General features: G+C 32.1%; 1 protein-coding gene across 2 annotated transcripts; it reads right to left on the reverse strand.

Annotated features, from left to right (window-relative positions):
• Window positions 1-1,242: 1,242 nt before the first annotated feature.
• lrrc18b (leucine rich repeat containing 18b) lies at window positions 1,243-17,579 on the reverse strand. Of its 2 annotated transcripts, none has more exons than XM_028568427.1 (3): window positions 17,545-17,579; window positions 14,600-14,985; window positions 1,243-2,115 (listed from the first exon to the last, which is right to left on the reverse strand). In XM_028568427.1, exons 2-3 carry the CDS (start codon window positions 14,855-14,857, stop codon window positions 1,642-1,644), a joined length of 732 nt encoding a protein of 243 aa, XP_028424228.1. In that variant the 5' UTR covers window positions 14,858-14,985; window positions 17,545-17,579; the 3' UTR covers window positions 1,243-1,641. The 2 variants fall into 2 exon arrangements, with proteins under 2 accessions (XP_028424228.1, XP_028424226.1); XM_028568425.1 differs by lacking the exon at window positions 17,545-17,579 and adding an exon at window positions 15,207-15,469.
• Between the last annotated feature and the right edge of the window lie 61 nt (window positions 17,580-17,640).

Consider the following 17,640-nt stretch of genomic DNA (forward strand, 5'->3'; position numbering starts at 1 on the left):
ACTGACAATGGGGTGAGAAAGAGTATTGATCTTAAAGTGGTAAGAAGATAGAGAGGAATAAACAGAAGGCAGATACAATGACCTTCATCCCCTTGCAACCCTGTCTCCTTAAACATTGCGTTCCCGTTCAACTAAACTGTATTATCAATTACAGTTCAAAGTAAAAGTATTTTTTTCCTGGATTACACGTCCGCAATCCAGCGATAGGCACACACTGTGAAACGATTACAGTTTTAAACTTGTGGTCAATGTTGTGAAATAGGAAAAGATCATGGTTTGGGTTATTAAGTTTGTTATGAAATTTAAGTTATGTATGTTAGTTAAGTAGCCTATGTCATGTTAAAATAAGTCAACGTTGATTTATTGGGGCACGAACAGCGGTCACCTGGGTGAAAGTCTTGTGTTTGTTTGACCCATCCATCCGCCCCAAACTACTCCTTACATGGACTTTGATTAGAAACGTATTTGTGATACGTCAAAAACAAACGTAATGCGCAACAAAATATGTTTCCTTCGAAAAAGGATACAGTTTATTTCTATGGGAACGAAATTTTTAGGAGACAAACAAAAACTATAAATGAATGAAATAATGAACAGAACCTCATATTCCCAATGTTTCAAAGGTGTATGAATTCAAGGGTTTCAAAGGCCTATAGTTGTGCAATCCATTTAAATTTAAACATAAAAATAACCAAAAAGTGGATTTGTGTTTATTTAAAGGACAACAGTGATATTACAATGCATTCCTCATTTAGGGTCCTGTGAATAAATGATACTTTTTAAACGTTGCATCACATTGCTGTGAAGTTAATATACTTAATTTCACAGTGACAGTAACAGTGAAGATGCACATGCAGAAAAATCAGCGCTGCCCCTTTTCAAGAGCTTTCAAATAAACGTCCATGACGATGCCCACAGGAATGTATTGACAGACTCCTTTTACTGGAATTAAAGATCACACATTTACATAAGTTATAGCTTGTGGAAACATTCACAATCAGTGACAGAAAAGTCCTGGTTGAATGAAGTGTTGGTATTTGTGGCTTCTGGTAGTCTTTGCTGCCCTCTAGGTCAAAGAGATCGTCAACACATGCAATACTGTACATCATTTTTACATTTCCCTTTGTTATTTTTCATGCCGTTTAAATCTGCCAAATGTATACATAAAGGTTTTTATTACAGTTGTGTAACTGTCACAATTATAAAAATCTGATAGCTGTTTGAAATTTGATTTATGCTGCTTGAGAATTGTATTTTTAAACTGTGTCCTACCATAAATGAGAAAATCACAAATGTGAAACCAGATTAGGTTTTTGTCATTGAAAAGGCCCATTGGATATTAACCTAATTTATTTAAACAATGTGACACTTTATTTTGAAGAACTTCAGAAGATTGAGATGGGTTGTTGCCCAAAAGTCAGTCTGTAACTATATTAGTGCATCATGTACATCTAGTGGGTGTTAAATCAGGCTCCTTATTGTACGTTTCAAAACAGCCGATGGTGCTGTAGTGCAGCTTAAAAGAACTTTACTATCAAGGTTACATTACAGTATGCCTGAATTTACAATTTGGTCAAATAAAAAGAATAATAAATAATGAAAAGACATTTTCTATGTGTGTTTTTTAAGGGAAACCCATCTCTACATCTCCTTGTCTTCCTGGGTCACCAAGTTGGGTATACCCAGTAATGTCTCCTTCCTGTTTTCTACATCCTCCACTTTCTTCCTCTCAGTTTGGCACTTATTCAGGCAGTCCTCACACAGGTCAAGCTCCCGGACCAGATAAAACCTCTGTGCCATCATTAGGGACTCGTTGCTGGGTACCTCCTCAGTGGCGATTGGGTTCCTGTCCAGGTTGATCCTCTCCAGGTTGCTCAGCTTCTGGAGGCAGCCAGGGACCCGGGTGAATCGGTTGTCAGATAGGCCGATGTGGCGGAGATCCTTTAATGCAGAGATGGAGAACGGAAGACTTTCCAGCTGGTTGATACCCAGGTTGAGCGTCTGGAGGTTCTTTAGCAGGCCGATCTCGCTGGGGAGGCTCTTCAGACGGTTGTTACACAGGTTCAAAACCAGCAGGGTCTGGAGACGTCCAATTGTCACGGGGAGCTCCTCCAGCTGGAAGAAAAAGCAGTAACACATTCCGTAATACACAGTATGATACCTAACAATTACAATGCCTTTCCTTTGGACATCTGACTTAATGACTTCATGGGAATTAAACTCCCAACCTCAGACCCCACCAATCAGTCCTCTAACAGAATAAGCTATAAAAGGTTGTAAAACTGTCGCAGTATAATATGTCAAAAAAGTCATGAAAAGTTCATAGTATAGGATTTTGGAAAAAGTATGTCAAAAAAAGTCGTAAAAAGTCATAATGTAGTATGTCAAGAAAAGTCTTAGTACAGTATGTCAAAAAAGTCATAAAAAAGTCATAGTATAGTATGTCGAAAAAGGTCATAGTATAGTATGTTTAAAAAATCATGAAAAAGTCATAGTATAGTATAGCGAAAAAAGTCAGTATAATGTGACTTCTTCAGGAATCTTACTATATAGTATAGTATATATATATATATATATATATATATATATATATATATATATATAGTATAAAAAAAAAAGTCAAAAAAATAGAATAGTATAAAAAAGGTCATACTATAATATGTCGAAAAAAGTCATAAAAAGTAATAGAGGAGTATGTCGAAAACGGTCATACTATAATATGTAGAAAAAAAGTCATAGTATAGTATGTTGAAAAAATTCATAAAAAGTAATAGTATAGTATGTCGAAAGAGTCATGTATAGTATGTTGAAACAGGTCATAGTATAGTATGATGAAAAAAGTCAATGTAGTGTGACTTTCCTCCGGTAATCTTACTAAAAAATAGTAATTATCACATGATGGGAATCAAACTCACAACCTTGGACACCCAAACCAGTTTCCTAACAGGATGAGTTAAAGAAGAAATCATTCAGTTTTATGTCGAAAAGAATTATAAAAAAGTAATAGTATAGTATGTCGAAAGAGTCATAGTATAGTATGTTGAAAAAATCATAAAAATGTCATAGAATAGCATGTCGAAAAAATCATAAAAAGGTCATATATAGTATATAGTATGTCGAAAAGGTCATAGTATAGTATGGCGAAATAAGTCATAAAGAGTTATAATATAGTAGGGCGAAAAAAGTAATACTATAGTATGTTGAAAAAATCATATAAAATTCATAGTATAATATTTCGAAAGAGTCATGGTACAGTACGTCGAAAAAATTCATAAAAAGTAATAGTATAGTTTCTCGGAAAAGGTCATAGTATGATGTTTCAAAAAAAGTCACGAAAAAGTCATAGTATAGTATGTTGAAAAAAATAATGAAAAAATCATAGTAGAGTATGTTGGAAAAAGTCATAGTACAGTAAGTATAAAAAAGTAATAGTATAGTATGTCAAAAAAGGTCATTATACAATGTCGAAAAAATTAATGAAAAGTAATAGTATAATATGTCGAAAGTCTATAGTATGTCGAAAAAATTCATGAAAAGTAATAGTATAATATGTCGAAAGTCTTTAGTATGTCGAAAAAATCAAAAAACGTCATAGTATAGTATGTCGAAAAAAGTAATAGTATAGTATGTCGATAGAGTCATAGTATAGTATGTCGAAAAAGGTCATAGTATAGTATGTCGAAAAAATCATAAAAACGTCATAGTATAGTATGTCGAAAAAATCATAAAAATGTCATAGTATAGTATGTCGAAAAAGGTCATAGTATAGTATGTCGAAAAAGTCATAGTAAAGTATGTCGAAAAAATCATAAAAACGTCATAGTATAGTATGTCGAAAAAGGTCATAGTATAGTATGTCGAATAAAGTCATAGTATAGTATGTCGAAAAAATTCACAAAAGGTAATAGTATGGTATGTCGAAAGAGTCATAGTATAGTATATCGAAAAAATTATGAAAACGTCATAGTATAGTATGTCGAAAAAAGTCATAGTGTAGCATATCGAAAAAATTCACAAAAAAAATAGTATAGTATAGTATGTCATAGTAGTATGTCAAAAATCATAGTATAGTATGTCAAAAAAATCATCAAAAAATGTCGCTCATAGTATAGTATGTCGAAAAAATCATAAAAATTATCAAAACGCGATATATAGTATGTCGAAAAAATCATAAAAAGCGTATAGTATAGTATGTCGAAAGAGTCATAGTATTGTATGTAGAAAAAATTATAAAAACGTCATAGTATAGTATGTCGAAAAAATCATAAAAACGTCATAGTATAGTATGTCGAAAAAGGTCATAGTATAGTATGTCGAAAGAGTCATAGTAAAGTATGTCGAAAAAATCATAAAAAATTCATAGTATAGTATATTGAATTAAGTCATTGTATACTATGGCGAAACAAGTCAGTGTAGTGTGACTTTCCTCAGGTAATCTTACTAAAATATAGTAATTATCTCATGATGGGATTCAAACTCACAACCTTGGACACCCAAACCAGTTTCCTAACAGGATGAGCTATAGAACAAGTCATGCAACTTTATGTCGAAATAATTCATAAAAAAGTCATAGTATAGTATGTCGAAAAAATCATAAAAACGTCATAGTATAGTATGTCGAAAAAATCATAAAAACGTCATAGTATAGTATGTCGAAAAAGGTCATAGTATAGTATGTCGAAAGAGTCATAGTATAGTATGTTAAAAATAATAAAAACGTCATAGTATAGTATGTCGAAAAAATCTTAAAAACGTCATAGTATAGTATGTCGAAAAAGGTCATAGTATACTATGTCGAAAAAAGTCAGCGTATAGTATGTCGAAAGAGTCATAGTATAGCATGTTGAAAAAAGTCATAAAAACGTCATAGTATAGTATGTCGAAAAAATCATAAAAACGTCATAGTATAGTATGTCGAAAGAGTCATAGTATTGTATGTAGAAAAAATTATAAAAACGTCATAGTATAGTATGTCGAAAAAATCATAAAAACGTCATAGTATAGTATGTCGAAAAAAGTCATAGTATACTATGTAGAAAAAAGTCATAGTATAGTATGTTGAAAGAGTCATAGTATATAGTATGTCGAAAAAAATCATAAAAACGTCATAGTATAGTATGTCGAAAAAGGTCATAGTATAGTATGTCGAAAGAGTCATAGTAAAGTATGTCGAAGAAATCATAAAAAATTCATAGTATAGTATATTGAATAAAGTCATTGTATACTATGGCGAAACAAGTCAGTGTATTGTGTTTTCCTCAGGTAATCTTACTGAAATATAGTAATTATCTCATGATGGGATTCAAACTCACAACCTTGGACACCCAAACCAGTTTCCTAACAGGATGAGCTATAGAATAAGTCATGCAACTTTATGTCGAAATAATTCATAAAAAAGTCATAGTATAGTATGTCGAAAAAATCATAAAAACGTCATAGTATAGTATGTCGAAAAAATCATAAAAACGTCATAGTATAGTATGTCGAAAAAGGTCATAGTATAGTATGTCGAAAAAAGTCATAGTATAGTATGTCGAAAGAGTCATAGTATAGTATGTTAAAAATAATAAAAACGCATAATATAGTATGTCGAAAAAATCTTAAAAACGTCATAGTATAGTATGTCGAAAAAGGTCATAGTATACTATGTCGAAAAAGTCATCGTATAGAATGTCGAAAGAGTCATAGTATAGTATGTCGAAAAAATTCATAGTATAGTATATTGAATAAAGTCATAGTATAGTATGGCGAAACAAATCAGTGTAGTGTGACTTTCCTCAGGTAATCTTACTAAAAAACAGTAATTATCTCATGATGGGATTCAAACTGACAACCGTGGACACCCAAACCACTTTCCTAACATGATGAGCTATAGAACAAGTCATGCAAGTTTATGTCGAAATAATTCATAAAAAAGTCATAGTATAGTATGTCGAAAAAATCATAAAAACGTCATAGTATAATATGTCGAAAAAATCATAAAAAAAGGTCATAGTATAGTATGTCGAAAAAGGTCATAGTATAGTATGTCGAAAAAAGTCATAGTATAGTATGTCGAAAAAATTCATAGTATAGTATATTGAATAAAGTCATAGTATAGTATGGCGAAACAAATCATTGTAGTGTGACTTTCCTCAGGTAATCTTACTAAAAAACAGTAATTATCTCATGATGGGATTCAAACTGACAACCGTGGACACCCAAACCACTTTCCTAACATGATGAGCTATAGAACAAGTCATGCAAGTTTATGTCGAAATAATTCATAAAAAAGTCATAGTATAGTATGTCGAAAAAATCATAAAAACGTCATAGTATAATATGTCGAAAAAATCATAAAAACGTCATAGTATAGTATGTCGAAAAAGGTCATAGTATAGTATGTCGAAAAAAGTCATAGTATAGTATGTCGAAAGAGTCATAGTATAGTATGTCAAAAAATGATAAAAACATCATAGTATAGTATGTCGAAAAAAATCATAAAAACGTCATAGTATAGTATGTCGAAAAAAGTCATAGTATAGTATGTCGAAAAAAGTCATAGTATAGTATGTCGAAAGAGTCATAGTATAGTATGTCGAAAAAATCATAAAAACGTCATAGTATAGTATGTCGAAAAAATCATAAAAACGTCATAGTATAGTATGTCGAAAAAGGTCATAGTATAGTATGTCGAAAAAATTTGAAAAAAATAATAGTATAGTTTGTCGAAAAAATCATAAAAACGTCATAGTATAGTATGTCGAAAAAATCATAAAAACGTCATAGTATAGTATGTCGAAAAAGGTCATAGTATACTATGTCGAAAAAAGTCATAGTATAGTATGTCGAAAGAGTCATAGTAAAGTATGTCGAAGAAATCATAAAAAATTCATAGTATAGTATATTGAATAAAGTCATTGTATACTATGGCGAAACAAGTCAGTGTAGTGTGACTTTCCTCAGGTAATCTTACTAAAATATAGTAATTATCTCATGATGGGATTCAAACTCACAACCTTGGACACCCAAACCAGTTTCCTAACAGGATGAGCTATAGAACAAGTCATGCAACTTTATGTCGAAATAATTCATAAAAAAGTCATAGTATAGTATGTCGAAAAAATCATAAAAACGTCATAGTATAGTATGTCGAAAAAGGTCATAGTATACTATGTCGAAAAAAGTCATAGTATAGTATGTCGAAAGAGTCATAGTATAGTATGTCGAAAAAATCATAAAAACGTCATAGTATAGTATGTCGAAAAACTCATAAAAACGTCATAGTATAGTATGTCGAAAAAGGTCATAGTATACTATGTCGAAAAAAGTCATAGTATAGTATGTCGAAAGAGTCATAGTATAGTATGTCGAAAAAAATCATAAAAACGTCATAGTATAGTATGTCGAAAAAATCATAAAAACGTCATAGTATAGTATATCAAAAAGGGTCATAGTATACTATGTCGAAAAAAGTCATAGTATAGTATGTTGAAAGAGTCATAGTATAGTATTTCAAAAAAAGCATAAAAACGTCATAGTATAGTATGTCGAAAAAATCATAAAAACGTCATAGTATAGTATGTCGAAAAAGGTCATAGTATAGTATGTCAAAAAATTTGAAAAAAATAATAGTATAGTTTGTCGAAAAAATCATAAAAACGTCATAGTATAGTATGTCGAAAAAATCATAAAAAAAGGTCATAGTATAGTATGTCGAAAAAGTCATAAAAAAGTCATAGTATAGTATGTCGAAAAAAGTCATAGTATAGTATGTCGAAAAAAAAAACGCTTAGTATAGTATATTGAATAAAGTCATAGTATAGTATGGCGAAAAAATCAGTGTAGTGTGATTTTCCTCAGGTAATCTTACTAAAAAAAGTAATTATCTCATGATGGGATTCAAACTGACAAAATCACCCAAACCACTTTCCTAACATGATGAGCTATAGAACAAGTCATGCAAGTTTATGTATGTTGAAATAATTCAAAAAAGTAATAGTATAGTATGTCGTAAAAATCATAAAAAAGTCATAGTATAAGTATGTCGAAAAAATCATAAAAAATCAAAAAAAAGTCATAGTATAGTATGTCGAAAAAAAAAAAAGTCATAGTATAGTATGTCGTCGAAAAAAAGTCATAGTATAGTATGTCGAAAAAATTCATAGTATAGTATAGTATGAAAAAAATGAAAAGTCATAGTATAGTATATGGCGAAAAAAAAAGTGTAGTGTGACTTTCCTCAGGTAATCTTACTAAAATATAGTAATTATCTCATGATGGGATTCAAAAAAATCTCACAACCTTGATACCCAAACCATGTCCTAACAGGATGAGCTATAGAACAAGTCATCCAACTTTATGTCGAAAAAATTCATAAAAAAGTATAGTATAGTAAAAAGTCGAAAAAATCATAAAAAAAGTCATAGTATAGTATGTCGAAAAAATCATAAAAACGTATAGTATAGTATGTTGAAAAAGGTCATAGTATAGTAAATGTCGAAAAAGTTCATAGTATAGTATTATTGAAAAAAAAAACGCTAGTATAGTATATGTCGAAAAAAAAAACGTCATAGTATAGTATGTCAAAAAGATCATAGTATAATGTCATATAAAAAAAGAGTCATAGTATAGTATGTCGAAAAAACGCATAGTATAAAATGTCGTCAAAAATCAGTAAAGTATAGTTGAAAAAAAGGTCATACTATAGTATGTCAAAATAATTATAAAAAAGTCATAGTATAGTATGTCGAAAATAAAAACGTCATAGTATAGTATGTCGAAAAAAAATAAAAAAAGTCATAGTATAGTATAGTGTCGAAAAAGGTCATATAGTATAGTATGTCATAAAAAAAAAAACGCATAGTATAGTATGTCGAAAAAGTCATAGTATAGTATGTCGAAAAAAAGTCATAGTCAGTGTAGTGTGAAAAATCATAAAAAAATTCAATCTTACTAAAAAATATAGTAATACTATCTCATTATCAATTCAAACTCATTGTGTTTTCCTCAGGTTCCTAACAGGATGAGCTATAGAACAAGTCATGCATTCAAACTCAAAACCTTCACAAAAAAAGTTTAGTATAGTATGTCTAAAAATTCATAAAAAGTAATAGTATAAAAGAGTCATAGTATAGTATGTCGAAAAATCATAAAAAAGTCATAGTATAGTATGTCGAAAAAATCATAAAAACGTCATAGTATAGTATGTCGAAAAAAGTCATAGTATAGTATGTCAAAAGAGTCATAGTATAGTATGTTGAAAAAATTCAAAAAAATAATAGTATAGTCCATCCATCCATCATTAAAAACGTCCGCTAGTATCCTGTGTCGTGTCGAAAAAGGTCATAGTATAGTATGTCGAAAAAGTCATAGTATAGTATGTCAAAAAAAACATAGTATAGTATATTGAATAAAGTCATAGGGATAGTATGGCGTTCCCAGTGTAGTGGAGATATAATCCCTCCACCTAGTCCTGGGTCTTACTAAAAACAGTAATTATCTCATGATGGGATTCAAACTGACAACCGTGGAAACCCAAACCAGGGGCATCCTAACAGATGAGCTATAGAACAAGTCATGCAACTTTATGTCCTTCGATGAAAAAAAGTCATAGTATAGTATGTCGAAAAATCATAAAAACGCTCATAGATAATACTGAAAAATCATAAAAAACGCTATAGTATAGTAGACGCCAAAATCAAGGTCAAACCCATAGTATGTCGAAAAAAGTCATAGTATAGTTTCGGTCATGACCCATAGTTCATGACCATAAAAAATCATAAAAGGAATAGTAACTGACTGGTGTCGAAAAAGGTCATAAAAAGTTGCCTTATGGCTGGTCATAGTATAGTATGTCAAAAGAGGTCATAGTTGAATGTAAAAAAATCATAAAACGTAGTATATAGTATGTCCCGAAAATCTCCGACCAATCTAGTATATTGTCCCCTCATAGTAAACAAAACCCCAAAAAGTCATTGAACTCCTTCAAAAAGACTCATTCCCTATGTGGAGAAAAAATTCCAAAAACGTTTCCTGCTATACCATGGCCTCCGATTTAAAAAACTGATCCTCATCCCAACCGCTTATGTCTCGGCTGGTCAAACCGATCCAGTGAGTGCTGAAAAGTCATAGGCCATAGTATGTCAGGAAAACATCATCTGCAAATTGTATGTAGAAAAATCCCAAAATCTCCGAACTGTAACCCCTCTCAAAAAATCATATAAACGCTTCATAGTATCGAAAAAAAGTCATAAATATTACAAACAGGAAAGCTGACAAAGTATAGCCCTGGCGGAGGCCAATCCCTAAAAACGAACATAGTATAGTACTGCCGAGAAAAGGGACACAGTCTAGTATGGTCGAAAAAAATTCGAAAAGGGATGGCCCTAGTATGTCGAAACCCCCTCATAGTATAGTATCCCGCAAAAATCCCAAAAACGCTCTCCTAGGGACCCGGTCATATGCCTAGTAATCCAAAAAACACATGTCGAAGAAATCATAAAAATTCATACTATAGGCTCCCTCCAGGATCCTAGTATAGATGTGAAGAGCCGGTCCGTTGTTCCACGACCAGGACGTAATCCGCATTGTTCCTCCTCAACCCGAGGTTCGACTATCGGCCGAACCCTCCTTTCCAGCACCTTGGAGTAGACTTTACCAGGGAGGCTGAGAAGTGTGATACCCCTGTAGTATAGTATGTCGAAAATATCATAAAAAACGTCATAGTATAGTATGTCGAAAAAATCATAAAAACGTCATTGTATAGTATGTCGAAAGAGTCATAGTATACAGTAGTATGTCGAAAAAATCATAAAATATTCATAGTATAGTATATTGAATAAAGTCATAGTATACTATGGCGAAACAAGTCAGTGTAGTGTGACTTTCCTCAGGTAATCTTACTAAAATATAGTAATTATCTCATGATGGGATTCAAACTCACAACTTTGGACACCCAAACCAGTTCCCTAACACGATGAGCTATAAATAAGTCATGCAGTTTAATGTCGAAATAATTCATAAAAAGTAATAGTATAGTATGTCGGAAGAGTCATAGTATAGTATGTCGCAAAAAATCATAAAAACGTCATAGTATAGTATGTCGAAAAAATCATAAAAACGTCATAGTATAGTATGTCGAAAAAGGTCATAGTATAGTATGTCGAAAAAAGTTATAGTATATAGTATGTCGAAAGAGTCATAGTATAGTATGTTGAAAAAATCATAAAAACGTCATAGTATAGTATGTCAAAAAAATTCACAAAAGGTAATAGTATAGTATATTGAATAAAGTCATAGTATAGTATGGCGAAACAAGTCAGTGTAGTGTGACTTTCTTCAGGTAATCTTACTAAAATTTTGCAATTATCTCATGATGGGATTCAAACTCACAACCTTGGACACCCAAACCAGTTCCCTAACAGGATGAGCTATAGAACAAGTCATGCAGTTTTATGTCGAAATAATTCATAAAAAAGTCATAGTATAGTATGTCGAAAAAATTCATAAAAAGTAATAGTATAGTATGTCGGAAGAGTCATAGTATAGTATGTCGCAAAAAATCATAAAAACGTCATAGTATAGTATGTCGAAAAAAGTCATAGTATAGTATGTCGAAAAAAGTCATAGTGTAGTAGGTCGAAAGAGTCCTAGTATAGAATGTCGAAACAATTCATAGTATAGTATATTGAATAAAGTCATAGTATACTATGTCGAAAAAAGTCATAGTATAGTATGTCGAAAGAGTCATAGTATAGAATGTCGAAGAAATTCATAGTATAGTATATTGAATAAAGTCATAGTATAGTATGTTGAAAAAAGTCATAGTGTAGTATGTCGAAAAAATTCACAAAAGGTAATAGTACAGTATGTCGAAAGAGTCATAGTATAGTATGTCGAAAAAATCATAAAAACGTCATAGTATAGTATGTCGAAAAAGGTCATAGTATACTATGTCGAAAAAAGTCATAGTATAGTATGTCGAAAGAGTCATAGTATAGCATGTTGAAAAAAGTCATAAAAACGTCATAGTATAGTATGTCGAAAAAATTCACAAAAAGTAATAGTATAGTATGTCAAGAAAATTCATAGTATAGTATATTGAATAAAGTCATAGTATAGTATGGCAAAACAAATCAGTGTAGTGTGACTTTCCTCAGGTAATCTTACTAAGAAATAGTAATTATCCCATGATGGGATTCAAACTCACAACCTTGGACACCCACACCACTTCCCTAACAGGATGAGCTATAGAACAAGTCATGCAGTGTAATGTCGAAATAATTCATAAAAAAGTCATAGTATAGTATGTTGGAAGAATTCATAAAAAAGTCATAGTATAGTATGTCGGAAAAATTCATAAAAAGTAATAGTATAGTATGTCGCAAAAAATCATAAAAACGTCATAGTATAGTATGTCGAAAAAAATCATAAAAACGTCATAGTATAGCATGTCGAAAGAATCATAGTATAGTATGTCGAAAAATCATAAAAACATCATAGTATAGTATGTCAAAAGAGTCATAGTATAGCATGTCGAAAAAATACATAGTATAGTATATTGAATAAAGTCATAGTATATTATGGCGAAACAAGTCAGTGTAGTGTGACTTTCCTCAGTTAATCTTACTAAAATATAGTAATTATCTCATGATGGGATTCAAACACACAACCTTGGACACCCAAACCAGTTTCCTAACAGGATGAGCTATAGAACAAGTCATGCAATGTAATGTCGAAATAATTCATAAAACGTCATAGTATAGTATGTTGAAAGAGTCATAGTATAGTATGTCGAAAGAGTCATAGTATAGTATGTCGAAAAAAGTCATAGTGTAGTATATCGAAAAAAGTCAGTGTAGTGTGACTTTCCTCAGGTAATCTTACTAAAAAATTGCAATTATCTCACGATGGGAATAAAACTCACAATTTTGGACACCCAAACCAGTTTCCTAAGAGGATGAGCTAAAGAACAAGTCATGCAGTTTTATGTCAAAAAAAAGTCATGAAAAAGTCACAGTATAGTATGTCGAAAAAGTTCATAGTATAGTATGTTGAAAAAAAGTCAGTGTAGTGTGATTTTCCTCAGGTTATCTAATTAAAAACATAACTACCTCATGATGGGAATCAAACTCCCAACCTTAGACATCCCAACAAGTTTTCTAACAGCATGAGCTAAAGTACAAATCATACAATTTCATGTCAAAAAAAGTCATAAAAAAGTTATAATATAGTATTTCGAAAAAAGTCAGGAAAAAGTCATAGTTTAGTATGTCAAAAGAAATCATAAAAAGTCTTATTATAGTATGTCCAAATTATCATGAAAACGTTATAGTATAGTATCTGGAAAAAAATTAAGTGCAAGTGACTTTCCTCAGGTAATTTTACTAAAAAAATAATTACCCAGTTATGTGAATCAAACTGACAATGTTCTACACTGCAACCAGTTTTCTAACAGAATGAGATACAGAACAAGTCATACAACTGTATGTCGAAAAAAGTCATAAAAAAGTCATCATATAGTATGTTGAAAGAGACATAGTATAGTATGTAAAAAAAGTCATAAAAAGTAATAGTATAGTATGTCGAAATAAAAGTAATAGTATAGTATGTCGAAAAAATTAAGTGTAGTGTGACTTTCCTCAGGTAATGTCACTAAAAAAAATAATCACCACATTATGGGAATCAAACCAACTTTAGACACCCCAACCACTTTTCTAACAGACCGAGCTAAGGAACAAGTTATACAATTTTATGTCGAAAAAAGTTATAAAAATGTCATAGTACAGTATGGTGAAAGAGTCATAGTATTGTATGTCGACAAAAGTCATAGTATAGTATGTCAAAAAAAAGTCATGGTATAGTACAGTATGTCAAAAAAATTAAGTGTAGTGTGACTTTCCTCAGGTAATCTTCATAAAAAAAATGACTACCTAATGAGGGGAATTAAACTCCCAACCTCAGACACCCCAACCAGTTTTCCAACAGACTGAGCTAAAGAATAAGTCATATAATTTATTGTCGAAAAAGCCCTAAAAAGGTTACAGTATAGTATGTCAGTAAAAAGTCCTAGTATAGCATATCCAAAAAATCATAAAAAGTCATAGTATAGTATAGAACAAGGCATACTATTTTATGTCAAAAAAAGTCATAAAAAAGTCATATTATAGTATGTAAAAAAAAAGGTAGGAAAAAGTCATAGCATAGTAGGTCAAAAAAGTATGTTGAAAAAAGTGACGAAAAAGGCATAGTATGTCAAAAAAAAAGTTATAAAAAGTTGTAGTATAGTATGTTGAAAAAAATCACAAATAAGTCATACTAAAAAGTATGTTGAAAAAAGTCAGAAATAAGTCATATTATAGTATGTCGAAAAAAGTGAGTCTTTAACAACAGTCTTCTTCTATAATTTGATTATTAGCTTTTGATTATAAATCTGTATAACCTCCAAGCCCAAGTATAACCCTGATGACATCATAGGGGTTATTTTCGTAGACCCGCCAAAGCTTCTTCGGAGCCATACTCTACATGTATGGATACAGTCAGTTAACAAAGGCATATAGTCAATCAAACCAAAGATGCCTTTTCAAGCATGTGTTCCAAAATATTGTGTCATACCCACATAATTGCTGTGCAGATCCAAAACGCGGATTTTGACGAAATTGCCAATAAAGTCCGGGACCTTTGCAATCAGGTTCCTGCTCAGGTCCAGTTCATCCATTTCACACAGCTTCTGGATGCACTTGGGCACCGCGGCGAGTTCCTTGAAACCGAGGTTCAGACGACGTACGCCTTCCAGAGTCAGCTCCACGCAGTTCTCAGCCTCTTTCAAGGTGATGGTCTTACTTTTAGCCTGTTTGGTTTTCTTTCCCTTGGCCATTCTGCTGCAGGGAGTCACAAAACAGTGAAGGGGACCGCAGGAAACAGGATTCAGGAATGTGCCGTGACAGAGGAGTTGACGGTGGGAATTGGTCTGAAAGATTATGTTACCCAACACAGTCCAGCCAGCTGAAACAGAAGCCGAAGGGGAGTTTTACCTTTCATCATTACTCAATTGTTCCATGACAAAGCAAATTAACTTACACTTTGCAAGGTGCTTTGTTCAAGTGTATTTACAGTTTGTTACTGTGTGTAGAAAATGCTAAGAACAATACTCTTTTGAAGATTTAGAGCTGCAACTAAATATCATGCAAATAATTTCATGATAAAGAAACTCTTCGATTTCTTACCCGCACTATTGAGTCAGGGTCCTCAGATCCAGCACACTGAGTAACAGGGAAGAGACAAAAAAAAAGGGCCTCTCATTTATTTCTCCAGCCTGAGAATTTCACTTTGGATCAAAATGCTACCTGAAGAGATTTGTAAATATGAACCATATAGATCCAAGTCAGACAGGGAAAAAGCTGACATGTTGTGCAGTAGCTGTCCCTCAGACAGACTCACTTTGCGAGACATGGGATTTGTTTCCCCTTGTTCCCAGGCAACTGCTGTTTGCTCTCGGTTGACTTTATGGCTGTGACCAGCTTAAGCAGGACTTTGTTCTATTGGTCTGTGTTATTTGGAACATTTATAAAAGATCACGGCAACTGTTGCTAATAGAGGCTAGCAACAGTTACCGTGGTCTTTTGAAAATCACGTACAGTGATCTTTTAAAAATGTTCCAATATATACAATATACAGGACAGTATATATTTGCTGGATCAAAGGAAGCTAACTCAATAGTGCTGGCAAGAAATTAACGAGTTTCTTTGTCATAAAATGGTTTACAAACTATAACACCTATACAGAATAACCATAGATAGGATTATTCTGTTTCAAATAAAAAAATTAAATCTGTGGATTTTGTGTCCTGGTTATTTATTATGTTGTTTTTTTTTACCTCATTGCAAAACATGAACTCTAATGCAATTCAAGTCCAAGAATACTTGCATGTAAGTCAGCCCTACAGATTACTTTGAATTGACTTTTCCCAGTCACAATTACTTAATTGAAAGTTATGAGAGATATTGCAGTCAAGATTCTAGTGACATTGAAAACCATTTTCTGAAACAAGGAAATGTATGTAGTAATATTTTATAAGTACAAGTGTAAATTGTGAGTCTCTGCTGCAGCATATGTATTGATTCCCCTTCCTAAATGGGTCGTATATATATTCTGCTTATGCAGCAAAACTGGATTTTTTTCCCCACTTATATTTCATTCAAAAAGTCCTTAATGCTCAATCCTTTGTGTGAAATTTCTATCTCATTTAAATTAGTTATTTGGAAATATAGGCTATAATTTAGTTTCAACAACATTCAATCATAGATAGATAAATCTTTTTTTTTTTAATAAAAGCATAAAAAAAATATGTTTTTATCTATCCAGTGACAATTTGGGAAATTCATTTTTTTCATTAATTTAAAATATCTAGAAATTATTTGATTTATGATCTCTATTATGTAGAGATCAGAAATCAAACTTGTATTGAGAGAAACATGTTTTACTCGCGATCTTAAGGAGAAAAACTACACTAGTTTAGTTTAGAATCAAACATCACATTTTATAAATTACATGTGTTTTGTGTGCAGGAATCTTAATGTGTAAAGTAACTAGTAACTAAAGCTGTAAAATGATGAATGTAGTGGAGTAACTAAAGTAACTAGTAACTAAAGCTGTAACAGATCAATGTAGTGCAGTAAAAAGTACAATATTTCTCTCTGAAATGTAGCGGAGTAGAAGTAGAAAGTGGCATGAAAAGAAAAGACTCAAGTACCTCAACATTTGGACTCAAGTACAGTACTAGAGTACATGTACTTAGTTACATTCCACCACTGATCATTACTGAGACACAAACCACTGTGCAATACACTAAACTGTGAATAAAATAAAAATAATAAAAACAGCAGCAGCAACAGCACATAACACTGTTATTAACAACAATAATGAAACAGCAGCACAACATGTAGGCTACATATTGTTGCATAATCATCACGCCTTTAGAGTTCTTTTTTTAGAATTTACATGCAGGATCCTAGCTATAGGTAGTAGCAGGGACGGACTGGGAAGCAAGAATCATTGAGAGTTGACAAAATAAATAAAAAAAAAGTGCCATTTATTAATATAATAAAACGGTATACTCCTCATGAATCATAAAACAATATATATAGGCCTATATATTATCATTTCACGACTGAACAGGCCCTGTGCTTTAATTTCCAGAGGTCTAGCATGAGTTTTTGTCTGCCAATGCAGATAGAAAAGCTACAATTCTCATTAAGAACTACTTTAAGGACACAAATGCACAAGCACAAGCTTAAGGTTTGATGAACCTTAAGGTGGTGTTTTGCTTATTATTAAGATGTAGGCTACTTTGTTGAATGAAAGGCAGGCTAATATAGCCTAATAATAATAAAACGGTGAGAAAATGATCAGTCAAGACTCAGATACCCGCGCACGTAGCCAAACTAATGCAATGATACAGTATAGCATGCCTATTTCTTTTATTGTTGTCGTGTTATCATCAACAGTTTGTCCACCACTCAGTTTTATCAAGGGGTTAAGTGTTTTAAGGGGAGTTGTGTTTACCGCAGCCGGTTGTAGCCTCACTCCCTCATCTCTGTCCCTCTCCTCCTGAGTCTCCTCCTCACTGTGCATGTCACTGTAGCCGACACCAGCACCGCT

The sequence above is a fragment of the Perca flavescens genome, chromosome 21, assembly GCF_004354835.1.
Source record: "Perca flavescens isolate YP-PL-M2 chromosome 21, PFLA_1.0, whole genome shotgun sequence".
Taxonomy (NCBI): Eukaryota; Metazoa; Chordata; class Actinopteri; order Perciformes; family Percidae; genus Perca; species Perca flavescens.

Coding starts and splice junctions, on each gene's coding strand:
- lrrc18b (XM_028568427.1), bottom strand. CDS start 14,857: ATGGCCAAGGGAAAGAAAACCAAACAGGCTAAAAGTAAGACCATCACC. Junction 2,116..14,599: donor TGGATCTGCACAGCAATTAT/GTGGGTATGACA, acceptor TTTTTCTTCCAG/CTGGAGGAGCTCCCCGTGAC.